Consider the following 13,320-nt stretch of genomic DNA (forward strand, 5'->3'; position numbering starts at 1 on the left):
TTTTTTTTTTTTTTTTTTTTTTTTTAAATGAGACAGGGTCTTGCTACATTGCCCTTACAGCCCTAGACTTCACAATCCTCCTATATCAGCCTTCCAAGTAGCTGAGACTACAAGCAACTGTTACCATGCCGGCCTCTCACACAGACTTCTGAAAGAAACTATCAAGGTGGACACTGCCCCTGGATGCTCAACCCAACACTATCAATCCATTTCTGCAAATTCAGATCATAAGACAACTTCCATTTTTTCCTTACAACATGGGATTCTAAAAATCTTCCAAAAGCGTACATAATACAAGAAGTTTGCAAAACCAAAGGATTATTTGTTTCTAGCTTGATTTTTTAAATAAAATGTTACATTAGTAGGGCAGCAACAATAAGTTTCCCTCACAAGGAATAAAACAGAAAACTAATTTATTTTTCTTAACTAAAAAGTGCCTACTAAAGTTCAGAGCCTACCTACTAATATGCACAATTTATTTCACATAGTATTAAGAAAATGTTACTAAATAAACCATGATATACCACCAATTTTAAGACAAATCTCAAATTCAGAGATGACAAAATACGAAAAAGTCTTAAAATTGATGAAATATATAAATAATATATATAAGGAACTTAACGAAAAGAGAAGTGGAAAAGAAGAGGGAAGTAGTAATCTTCTGATTTTTAAGATGTGTACATGGAATGCTTTTGTTCCATTGTCAAAAATAAAACTGATATTCTACAAAGAAAATCTGGTTCCCTCACCCGTCAGCATCAGGGTCTAAAATAACAGCCAGCTCTGTCAGCACCAGACCAGCCAGGTAGTGCTGCTGACGGAAAGGCACGGAAAGCTCAAACATATTCGCAATCTTCTGGTCCTGCGCGTTTGTGGAGAACCCGGAACTCTGTGGAAACACGAGGGGGAAGAGAACTGTAACAGCTGCACACAAAGACACCCTACATTTAGGAAACTACAGCAAACGGAATGTGAGCATGAATGCGAGTCAGATAGACTTTACGCAGGACAATTTATCCTGTATCATTACTACTGGAAGCATCAGAGAAAGTAAGTGCTCTTATTTTTGGCACAGAAGACTGATAAAATTATTTATTAATTTGATTATTTTTTACTGAAATGGATGTAATAGAAAATTTAAGAATCCTTTTCCTTGTACTGAAAATTTTCCATTTGTTTTGCTCCTTTAGTCTCTTAGCCACCCAACATTTCAATATCATTCTATCAAGGGAAAAAAGGTAACTAAATCCAAATGTTACAGTATACATATCCCGGAGAACAAGAGTAACATTCATAGCCATGGATACTGGTTTCTAGAGGAATTTCAAATGGCAGTACAATCATTTGTCAGAGTATATACTATTTCTGGAATTAGTACCATGTTGTGGTCTATTCGCTGAGTTTATTTAAAACGGGACTACTGCATGGGGCTTCCGCTGCCTGCTTGCTATTACAAGGTTCCAAGTTTGATCCCCAGCAACAAAAAAACAAAACAAAATAAAAAACAAACAAACAAAAACTCAACTACTGCAAACACTATCCCTCAAGATATTCAGTATCACACTCAGTACCCAAGAGGACTTTCACAGAAAAACAGATTTCAGATTTCTCTGGGGGGTAATCACTTTCTTAATAAGCACATAAAATTCCTTTTGACTTCTCATAGAAGAGGATGTTTTTTGTGACCAACTAAAATCTCAAAATTATGCACTTAGATGAAAAAGGAGACAACCATACAACCATTCTGTGAGAATTTCCTGGCTGAAGGCGATGCTAAGAAGTTAAAACATAAACAAACGTGTTTCTTTAAAGGCTATAGGAACTGTATCTATGATTAATTTGTCTGTGACTAGGTAGCCACACCTTTGGAAAAAGAAAGTGAAAACTCAGCCTCATCCATTATAGGAAGGGCATGCTGGCCAGGTATGTTGTAACATGATGGTCAAAATGTTTTGCAAAGATAAAATGAAAAGCTGTGAGTGCTCTCCAATGCTTTCCAGTAAATTTTTCCTTTTATCAAGCCTATGAGATTGATTTAGCCTAGAGGCTTCCATCCAGGAATTAAATACCTTGAAAACAGAATTAAGAAGTGCTTAATATCAACTTTGACTTTAGACATTAAGAAATTAATGAGGCAGTTTTTTTACCTTAGGGATAAGATAGCAGAAAGAATGTTTCATTGGAAAGGTCGAAAATTCTGGCTTCTGATACTAACAGTAAAGACCCATTAAACCAAACCCATCTGAGACAACAAATGTGCTAATTATAATAATAACCCTTTTTCATCCTTAGAGAAACTACCAGCTAACTGCTTGAGTGCTACCCACGGAAAGCTATAAACATTCACCTAGTTTCCTTTGTGGTTTCTGAACACAAGAGCAGAAGGCAGGGCTGGGAGGCCTGTACTGAATTATGCTTTACTCCTCTGCCTTTCATAAGCACTGACTTCTAACAATCACCATGTATCCCCAGTAACCTCAGTGTCTACCTCAAGAGAACTCAATTTGTGTAAACATCCAAATAAGTGAATTTACTCTTATGTGCACAAATCTGTGACAGGAGTATGAAACAGTGGTTAAGAACTCAAGCTCTAGACACAACAAAGCCTTAGTTTAGAGCCTGGCTCTTCCAATTTTTACTCAGTGATGCCTATGGTTCTAATGGATTTTTGAGAGGGTGTGAGTGTGTATGTGGTCTGTAAAATAGTAGAACGTAACTCCTAGAGGTGTTCTAAGATTAAATGAGTTAATTTTTCTAAAACCACTTGGAACCAACCTATCAATAACAATTAGTTATAACGTTTCCCCACTATCTGACATCCTTCTTCACACACATGGATTTTAACAATACGCACTCATACGCTCATATATTGTGCAAACCTGAGATGTTGCAGAAGAAACTGAAGGTGATGGAGATGCTGGGGGAGTGAGCAAGCTGCAGGGGAGGTTTAATGTAACATAATGTTCATGGCTGCAGATTATTCGCAGAAAATCCAATCGCAAGGACACCAGGACACTTGGATTTGGCAGTGAATAAAGCTTTGAAGATACCTGGTAAGTATTGCATAAATGAAAAAACACCAATTCAATATATACCTTAACAGTAATAGAAGAATGACAGATTGAAGATTTAAAGAATAGCACTCAGTGGGCCGTTTAGGGCTTTGTAATTTAAACAGTAGTATCAGCTTTTTCAGGGTTAGTACCAAAACAGAAAAATTGGAGCTACAAGATAGACAGTATATATCCATTTGACTAACTTAAAAATCCCATTTTTGTATTTCTAATGTAAGATTAATATTTCGACTTGTGAAAATATACTTTATGAGGAAAAAACATATCATCAAAACAACAAATCACTTCTTAAAAAGAAATTATCTGTTCTTCTAAGAGTTTGTGTTGACCTGTATTTACAACTGCCTATCTTTATTTTCCCAGACCCATAGTAATCTACTTGATGAAACATAACACAAACTGACAGAACAGCTTTGGTATAACCACAGGGTTCACCTCAGTGTCTGGCAAGTATAGCAATCAATACTTCAAGAATTAAGATAGGGTAAGATCTGGTAGCAGCAGTACGTGAAATTTTGGGGGGGGGATTAAAACTTAAGTGTTTTGTAAATATTTGCAACTGGGTTAGTACCTATGCATAATTAGCTTCTCTGTTAAAAGAGGGAAACTTTAATAAAGGCACTAATAGACACTGCCTTCAAAATTTTACATATTATATTGCCATATAGAACTGTTGACTGGTAGTTACCAAAAACTAATCTATGCTTTATAAGCACTGTCTCTTATGCCCCTCAATGCCACCACTAGGATTCAATCTCCTAAATCATTCCAGAATGAAGCTGGGCATGGCAGCACACACCTGTAATCCCACTTGAGGTAGGAGGATCACAAGCGACTTACGGAGACCTTGTCTCAAAGTTAAAAAATAAAAAAGGGCTGGGGAGTAGCTCAGTGCAAGGGCCTTGGATTCAATCACCAGTACCTCCAAAAACCAAACAAATAAATAATCCTGGGATGGGACCCAGAAATATGAGTATGTTTAAATCTCCTTTAAAAGGTAATTCTAGAAGTTAATACTACTCATTACGCAAGTGACTCATCAATAACTAATGTGTTCCAAAAAGCAGGCTTCATTCATCAATTTATAAAAATTTTAAAACAGAATCAGCTATTTGTGAAAAAGGTCTAGGATGCTTTTAGTTTAATAAAGGCAAGATAGTGAATAACATTTTGGACTTTAGTAAACACCTGTCCACGACTCCAAACTCTACAATGTTAAGAGCTGCATTAGGGGGAATGCATAGCAAAATCCAGCTATTTTAAACATCACAGAAGGCAAAAAGCATGGCTAACGATATACTCAGTCTAAATGTGGCACTTGACAGTATCCGGAAGTTGCTTCCCATCACTACTGACGTGGTTGTCTGTTCCAAGAATGGGAAGGAAAGAGTCATGACAGCCACTACAACTCAAAGAAAAGCCTGCTACTGATAGGTAACTGCTTGCCCCAGTCCTGGTGTCCTAATAAAACCAATGCTACTTACTTCTGCCTCAGTAAAAGCAATACATTCTGTTTTTTTATTTTTATTTTTATTTTTTTGGTACCAGAGATCGAACTCGGGACCTTGCACTGGTGAGGCAGGCAGCAGAACCACTGAGCTAAATCCCCAGCCCTGTTTTTTGATCTTTACATCAGTGTACTTATATGCTCTTGAAGCTCCAGCCTCTGAAAAGAGCAAACATAGTATTTAAATTATTCATTACTACTAATTATATATTACCTGTTTATAGCAGGACTTTATAAGGCTAAAGACAAATCCTCTGTCCATAACAGACAACAGATCATTGAGGAAGAATGCAAGGCTTGTATTGAGTCTCTCAACCATTTCTATGTCCTAGGAGATAGAAATAAAGCAAAATCAAGTAAGAATGTGATAGTTTAATTTCAGCTTAAAAGAGAAACAAACGAAGAGAGTTACTGTTACCTTCTGAAATCGAGACACTACATCACTAGCAATCGTGCTGACAAGAGCAGCAATGTCATCCATAAAACGTTCTGGAAAACGACTTTTCCTCGGAGCATCCAGTTTATCATTAAAGTATAAATGGTGCACCATGCTCTTTACCTGAAAAAACATACTAATCTTTAGTTTCATTTCTTGTTATTTTAATTTACAGTTATAAGACTCTAGCACTTAGGCACTTTTCAAGTACTTTGAAGAATTCCCTACGGTAGGTTGTGTTTATGAAGGAAACATCAAACACAATACAACTTAATCACTACATCACCTTCATAAAACTATTCAGGCAAAAAAATTTAGTGTATGGCAACAGAAAAAGATCTCCTAAGACTCCTTAACTTTGTGCATCTCCCACCGTAAGCTCCAAAAGGATAGAAACCTCTTTACTGCAGTACCTGCAGAATCTACTGCAGGGGGCAGAGAACAGGAGCACAGCAGACACTTAATGAGCAAACAGTAGTGAGAAGCCCACAGAGGCCTACATTTATGGAGTGGTTTTAGGTAGATTATTACAATACTGGTAGTAACAACGAATTCTAAAGTTGAAGCTCAAGTTCCAGAGTTGGCACAAAGCTCAGCCAAGTCTCCAGTTATCTTTTGACTCATACGAGGTATTTAAGAAAGCTGAACACACATGTAAGACGTTTTAAACAGTCAAATTTACATCTATTATCTCACAACAAAAACATACAAATTGCAAACTTGTTTATATTCTAGGGGTAAAATGAGTTTTCTATTGCTTTTATATGGTCTATGATCTTCTTTTTCTGTAGAGGAACAAGTTTCTAGAAGAAATGTTTTCTTATCCCCGGTACAGGTAATGGCAATCAATGCTGAGAATGACCCTCTGTATGCTCTGGAAGCTTCTTTTATTTATTTCTTTCCGTAACTCCCCGCCAAACACGCACATACTGGAGACTGAGCCTAAGGCTTCTCACTTACCAGTGAGGTGCAAACAATGCCACCCGTTTTATTTTGCACCAGGGATCAAACTTGGGACCTTGTGTTTGCGAGGCAGGTGGTAGAACCACTGAGCTAAATCCCTGGCTCACCCCTTTTATTTTTATTTTGAGACAGGCTCTCCCTAAATTGCCTGGGCTGGGCTCACAAGGAGCTATGAGTATAGGAATGAGCCATTAGTCCTGGTTATTTCTTTTTTGGAGAAAACGTTTCAGTAATTTGACCGTCTAGAGCTAAGGAAAAAATGTAGAGGAAGATCCCTAGTGTCAGGGTACCTGAGCTTGTACCACAGTTCTGCTGCCTGTAAGCCATGCCTCCCTAGGCAAATACTCACACTCTGTGCCCTGGTCAGCTGCTAGCGTACTGTACTCACGTGTTAAATATTTGTTCCATCATGTATGTGTTCATGCATACATGTATCTACATATTTTATATAATAGAAATACATTTATAAAATATTAGTTTACTGATTTTTTTGGGGGGTACCAGGGATGGAACTTGGGTCCTTGCGCTTGCAAGGCAGGCGGCAGAACCACTGAGCTAAATACTCCACCCTAGTTCTCTGATTTTTTTTTTAATGTCATTTATTGAATTAATAAAAAATTATTTCAATTTTACCTTAATTATGCTTAGTGTCCACAATATTTATTTAAAAACATAATACCCGTAATTTTGCCTTGGAGCTGCAATGTAAGACCACAGGTATGCAATAGAAAGATACTTCTAATAGAAAATAAGGTTACACAAAATTGTTAATTGACAGAAAAACTACTGAAGAATGTGTTTGGTTTGCTCACCATTAATTCAAAAAAGAACCAGGCCTGCTGCAAGGCTGACTCCCGAACGCTGCCACTGCAAACGACCCACTGCAGAGCCAACTCCTCGTGAAAAAGCTACCAGAGCAAAGTAGAGTCATTATCAATGTCAGACCTGCGGTTGTCAGAAGCCAAATACATTGCAAAAGCAAATGCAAACAAAGGTGTAATGAGAATAAGCAAAATAAGGCCCATGAGCCGCTGCTGATGCGGTGGTGACACCCATTAACGAAACGACCATTTTCAGTGCATGTGGCACGCCTGGGGACCTCATATGTCATCTTGAAGTAGTAAAATGTAACTTTAACAGGCCATAGAGGAAACAATCTCCTAAATTGTACTTGCAAACAGAAACCAGACTGAAAACTAACAGGAAGATCTCGTGTGTGCTTAAATACATATTGTAACATACACCAAAACACTCATGAACTTTGCTGGTACAATTTAGGAAATACTGTTAAAAAAACTTTAAATTTTTCTATAAGCCATTCATATTCAAGTATTTAAATCTTTAACAATAGCAGAAAATTCTGAAAAGTCAGAAAATTTCTGCTATATAATGGATATGAGTACCAAGCATTTGCGAAGTAGTATATATTAATACAAAGGACTAACAAAACTGCGTAGGTAAGCAAATCAATATATCTTACTAAAAGTGATAATTTTTCTAACTCATCTTCCTTTCCCTGGAGATTTAAAACACAAATCAGAAGCAGTTACAGAAACAGAATTAAGAGGTGATACATCTTTGGTACTAAAATTTGATGATCACATTTAAATTCACTAAACTCTAAAATCAGTAAATCCCAAAGATATGAACATTATCTTACTTTAAAAAGCTTACATTGGAGTGTAGACCCTAAAAGGCACGGATGAGCAGCAGTGCCTTCTCAGATGTTCCTGTAAACTCAACACAATTATTCTAGTATCTTCTATTGGTTATGTAAAGAAATCTTCTAAGTATTCAGTGGATGGAATTACTTTCCCCTTTGTACTGTCTTCATATGAATCTACCTTTTTAGTTGGTAAGCGTCCCGTTAATGTTTGTAAGAAACTTGACGTCTCTGTGTGCGAAGACATACGATTACAACTTCGATCCATGGCCTATGGAGTGAAGATGAATGAACGACGAGAGAACATTAACATTGCCGGGGTGACTCTGCAGTGCAAGGGCTGTACAGTCTTAAAACAGACTTTTACTGTGGCTTCAACACCCATCTATTTCATTGCTTATCTCATGGACACTACGTGAAGCTGCTTTAATAACAACACAGTAGAAGTAGCAAAATGGCTTCTATATGTTTTTAGTCTTTAAAAAGGCCTATTTTAATGATTGCAATATTTAGAGTGCTGCAAAGAATGAAACGTTTCTGTGTGATGTATAAACATGCACATATCTAGTAAAATATTTTAAAAGTAGAAATATACTTCTCAACTGATCTCTGAAAAAAAATCAAGAATTTTGTATTTAATAAAGAAAATTAGAATAATTTCTTTCAAGCTTTCACTATTGTCAAAAATTGCTGTTTAAGACTGTCATATACTTCTTCATATATAAACTATCTAAATATCAAAGAATTCAAAATTTCCTTTAAGAATGAGTATTTTTCTCTAGAACTAACACAGATGAGAAATATATTTTGAGATACCATGCAGTATTAGCTATCAAGCAACTAGCCTTAAGTAAGCAAAACCTAACTCAACTAAATTATAACAAATTTCATACTTTGCAACACAGTATAAATTAAAAAGGATTTTTCTCTATGGCATTTAATCTGATAGCATGCAGATCATATACTGCTCCCATTGATTTCAACTTATTACTGGTCCATTTAATGATTTGAATAAAGGAAGGCAAGATAGCTAAAGGCAAATGATTTAATAGTTACACTGTAGACCAAAAGCAAACAGAAAACTGTTTTTCCACATACAAATTTTAACGATTTCTCCTAAAGAGGTGCAATTCCTAACGTAGAAGCTGTTATAAAAGCCATCATTTGCATAAGCAGCAGGTATTGAAATACTGATAGGATGTATAAAGAACAAGGAATAAGACAGGAAACAGAGAAGGAGAGCATTACTGGTGCAACTGGTAGTATTCATGCATAGTTAGAAAATGTGCTAATAAGTAAACAAAAATATACATGGCTTAATGATTAAAAAAGCAAGCCACTGAAATAAAAGTATGTACTAGAAAGTAAAGATCTAAAGGGAAATATCAGCAGCCAATAAAGAACCTCTAACATAAACGCCACCTGTGTTGATTCTGTACTTGGGCTGGGGTTGGATCCCCATGGGGCAGCTTTTGGACCGCCAGTGTTAACCCAGGAATTGGAGCGATCTAAACCCTAAGCATATAATAGAAAGCAGTTGGAAAGGAAAGAAATATTACATGTTGCATGCTATCAATTATTCTTAAAGAAACCCAAACTTTCCAGTGCAAATCTGTTTTTAATTAGTACTGTTAAAGAAACCTAAAATGTAGGCACCTATAAAGTATTAGTTCACATACATTATTTCATTATACAACATAAAAATAATAATAATCTTTTCATACAAAAAAATGACCAAGAACATTAACTATAGTATTTAAAGGTGGTTCCTCTTTATGTAACGGGATCACATTAAAGTACCAACAACTAAAGTGACCATGGTATTGCCCTCCTAAGCTCTCTAAGACAAGACATGTGAGCATCAGTTCATTTCTTCTGCACTGAACTGAGAAGAATTAAAGGACAAAATAGAAGCAAAACACTGCATTCTTTGCTCAAAAACTTTAATTTCATGCCATCTTTCATGAGCTGCAAGCTACTGTGCACAGTAATCCACAATTCTTTCTAATTCATTTTCTTTTAGGGGACAGGAAAAAATTTAATTATGAAAAATGATACCTAATATTTGCTTCTTCCTAATAATAGTGAATTTGGATTGTTTACTTTTATTGTGCTTATTATAATTAAACACAAGGGGCTACTATTTCAGTGAATACTTGGGCCATCTATACAGGAATTATATCTTCATCATCTCCATTAATGCAGTTTTTTAAATATGCTGCAACGTACGTGAGCAGAAGTGAATTACATCTGCTTTCTCTGAGAGGGCTTACTATGATGATCCCTGTTGAAAAGTAGTGAGTCCTAACCCTGACACATCATCACTTATGACACTTATGAAGCTTTCTAATATTCAGATTCTGGGTTCCACCCCCAAAATTCTGACTCAGCAAAGTGGGCAAAGGGTATGGGAATGTGTTAATTGGTACTGCAGCAATAGGTAAAGGACTTTGAGAGGATTATCAGAATAACAAAGATAACTCAGGACAAGCTAATTCAAAATATTAGGCATTTAGATGGACCCAAATCAGAAAGTACCAAAAAACAAGTAAAAGCAAGGAAAGAGCTGTAGCCAAAGGAACCAGCCCTGTCTTGACAGCAGAGTCCCAGGAAGTCTGAGGACAGCACAGCAAGTGGGCAGGCCCCTCTCAAAGGCCTGTCAATCCTGAGAGTGACACCAGCCAACAGGAATTCTTAAACACTTCTCCAGAAGTTCAAGACAAGAAGAAAAGAAAGAAAACTGCAACTGTTTAAAGCTTCTGCTTTAGGGGCAATATTTCCTCTGCTTTTACATTTTTTCCACCAATATGACAAGAAAATGAAACAATGGAATAATAAATACACATTTCTCCTTGTTTTGGACACTCAATGTCTACAATGGGAATTGAGGTTCAAATGCAGGCCGCTCCTGCCTACTAACTGTAAAATCTCAGGTAAAGTACTTTATCTCCTTTTCAGTTTCTTATGTCTAAACTAGGAATAACAACACTGTCATTCTCATATTACAAAGCTCAAATTAAATTGTTCAAGTAAATTAGTAAGTGCAATGAATACAATTAACTCCCAAAATAAGTTTTACAAAAGCTTTCCAAACATGTTTTAAAAAATATTTTTAGTAAATAATATCCAATTAGTAAAATTATGCAATCAATAGTCTTGTTAAATACAAGGAAAGAAACAAGTGAGAGGCCTAGATTATTTCCAAATTAAAAGATCAGAAAAAGAAGAACCCACAAAGGAAATTCAAAAAGTATAGCCAAGAGTGCAGACCTAGAAGCCAAGTAAACAGAATAAAGCAAAGAGAAAAAATAATTTGTCAAGAGATGCGGGTAGATAAAGTAAGACGAATTCTGCTAATTAGTTATTGGGATTAGCAATGCAGCACTGGTGACATTAATGAGGGTCATTCTGGTGGGAGATGGGAGGAATATTTAATTGAAGTAAAGACAATGGGAGCAAAAGAAATGAAGACAGCAAGTACAGAAAACACTTCTGAGGAAGTCTGTGTAAGGTAGAAAGAAATGACAAAGAAGGAGGCGGCAGAAATCCTACAGAGGAATTCTTTTTATATGAGAGAAATAACAGCATGCCCGTATGTGGATGGGAATTATTCAATATGTAGGAAGAAATCAGTAATGAAGCGATGGAAATATTGCTGGAGGATCCTGAGTAGAAAGAGGAGGTGGGAGTGTCTGTATCAGTCGAAGAAATGAATACTGCATGTGGAGAAGAGCATGAGGTAGTAAATAGCAGAGGGCATAAATGTGTGGTTAAGACGGTGTCCATGACAGTGTTCTGATGTTTTCAGATTTCTCATTGAAACAGGAAATTAAATATGGGGTAGTATTGGGAGGTTTGAGGTAACAAATTAAGGCATAAAGATATTTCCTGGAAGAATGAACAGCGAATGAGCACAGAATGTAAATGCATGATAGCATTAGGCGTTCTATTGAGGCTCACGGCCTCGGAATTTCCAGCGAGACCAGTCACCATGGTATTTCGCAAGCAATGCCAGTTGTGCAGGCACTGACATGGCATAGGCAGGTGACTGGGTCTTAACCATGGTTTCAAGTTTGAGACGAATATGGGAACTCAGGTTTGTGATAGAAAAAATTATAATGATTGACCATGGACATTAAACTGGCAAAGGAGGAAGAGAGAACATTAGAGAAATGCAGAAAGTCACAGTGTCAAAGGATGAGGGGCTGCAACGGAATAGAGAAATCGTTGGGATTGAGACAGGGTATTAGAGAGAAAAACAGAAGATAATGGTTAGAAAACACAATGCATGAAATTGATATTATAAAGGGTAGGGTCACTGGCATGACAACACATAGGGTGTGGTCATCCTGGGGAAAGGGTGGAAGACAAGATGACAAAAATAAAGTTTCTTGAACTGCTAGACCAATGAAATAAATGACTAGGTATTCATGAACTTCAGGTTCCTTACATTTTATAAAATAAAATTACATATCATTAAAATTAGAGCCATAGGAGCTGGGGATTTAGCTCAGTGGTTCGGTGGCCTGCCTTGCAAGTGCAAGGACCCGAGTTCGATCCCCGGTATCAAGAAAAAATAAAAAAATAAAAAATTAGGGCCAGGGATTTAGCTCAGTGGTTCGGTGGCCTGCCTTGCAAGTGCAAGGACCCGAGTTCGATCCCCGGTATCAAGAAAAAATAAAAAAATAAAAAATTAGGGCCAGGGATTTAGCTCAGTGGTTCGGTGGCCTGCCTTGCAAGTGCAAGGACCCGAGTTCGATCCCCGGTATCAAGAAAAAATAAAAAAATAAAAAATTAGGGCCAGGGATTTAGCTCAGTGGTTCCGCCACTTGTTTTGCAAGCTCAAGATCCTGAGTTCAATCCCCAGTGCCCTCCACCAAAAATCATGGGCATCATTTAAATTAGGGATTATGGGGCCGGAGACTTAGCTCAGTGGTTCTGCCACCTGCCTCACAAGCCCGAGGACTGAAATTCAATCCCGAGTATAAAAAAATAGGGATTATGACTAAATGATAACCCAATATGAAAGCATCTATCAAAATTCTTCTAATAAAAAAAAAACAAAAATCATTCTAATAAAAATCAGGACAAGGCTGAGCTGTTGTGAAACAAGTCCTCATCTTGTGAAGGCTTTCTCAGAAGTTATCTGAGATATTTAAAAGTCACTATGATGCCTTATGTAATTCCTTAAGCAGCACAAAAATAATCATTCTCATATATGTTGATCTCTGTTCAAAGTAGACCCTTGAGGAATATGCTCTTTGTAGTTCTTTTATAGTAAATTCTTTTACAATTCACAAATCAAGATCCATTCTATTGAAGACCTATATTTATTCTGATCAGAATAAGAACGAGAACAGAAACCTGAGTCCTTTTCATAAAGAGGGAAACATATTGGGGAAGGTGTTCTCCTGCATTTTCTGAACACTGGGTTATTCTGAAATTCTATGTATCTGCACCTCGCTCTTTGGAAGTTCTCAAGGAATGAAAGTTGTTTAATTACAGAAGCATGTATATAGATCCTTAAATTACTGAAATACAAGTTTTAATTTCTCAATTATATTTACTCTGAGAAATTACAAGTGGCCGGGTGTGGTGGCGCACGCCTGTAATCCCAGCACTGGGGAGGCTGAGGCAGGAGGATCACTGTGAGTTCGAGGCCAGCCTGGGCTACACA

The 13,320-nt window shown here is 36.8% G+C and overlaps 1 protein-coding gene across 9 annotated transcripts in view; it reads right to left on the reverse strand.

Moving 5' to 3' along the window:
- Dock7 (dedicator of cytokinesis 7) overlaps nucleotides 1–13,320 on the reverse strand; it is a 172,219-nt gene that overhangs the window by 63,580 nt on the left and 95,319 nt on the right. For 4 of the 9 annotated variants that reach the window (XR_004515065.1, XM_010605043.2, XM_010605042.2 and 1 more), the window contains 7 exons: nucleotides 9,066–9,158; nucleotides 7,825–7,914; nucleotides 6,793–6,888; nucleotides 5,000–5,140; nucleotides 4,796–4,909; nucleotides 2,880–3,050; nucleotides 750–889 (listed from right to left, as the gene is read on the reverse strand). Coding sequence is in view for 8 of the 9 variants with exons in the window: in XM_010605043.2 (XP_010603345.1) it covers nucleotides 750–889; nucleotides 2,880–3,050; nucleotides 4,796–4,909; nucleotides 5,000–5,140; nucleotides 6,793–6,888; nucleotides 7,825–7,914; nucleotides 9,066–9,158 (845 nt within the window). In the remaining variant the exon portion in view is untranslated. The remainder of the gene's footprint in view (nucleotides 1–749; nucleotides 890–2,879; nucleotides 3,051–4,795; nucleotides 4,910–4,999; nucleotides 5,141–6,792; nucleotides 6,889–7,824; nucleotides 7,915–9,065; nucleotides 9,159–13,320) is intronic. The other 5 variants (XM_010605045.2, XM_010605044.2, XM_010605047.2 and 2 more) reach the window with 3 other exon arrangements.

The sequence above is a fragment of the Fukomys damarensis genome, unplaced genomic scaffold, assembly GCF_012274545.1.
Source record: "Fukomys damarensis isolate Sample0158 unplaced genomic scaffold, DMR_v1.0_HiC HiC_scaffold_33, whole genome shotgun sequence".
NCBI classification, from domain to species: domain Eukaryota; kingdom Metazoa; phylum Chordata; class Mammalia; order Rodentia; family Bathyergidae; genus Fukomys; species Fukomys damarensis.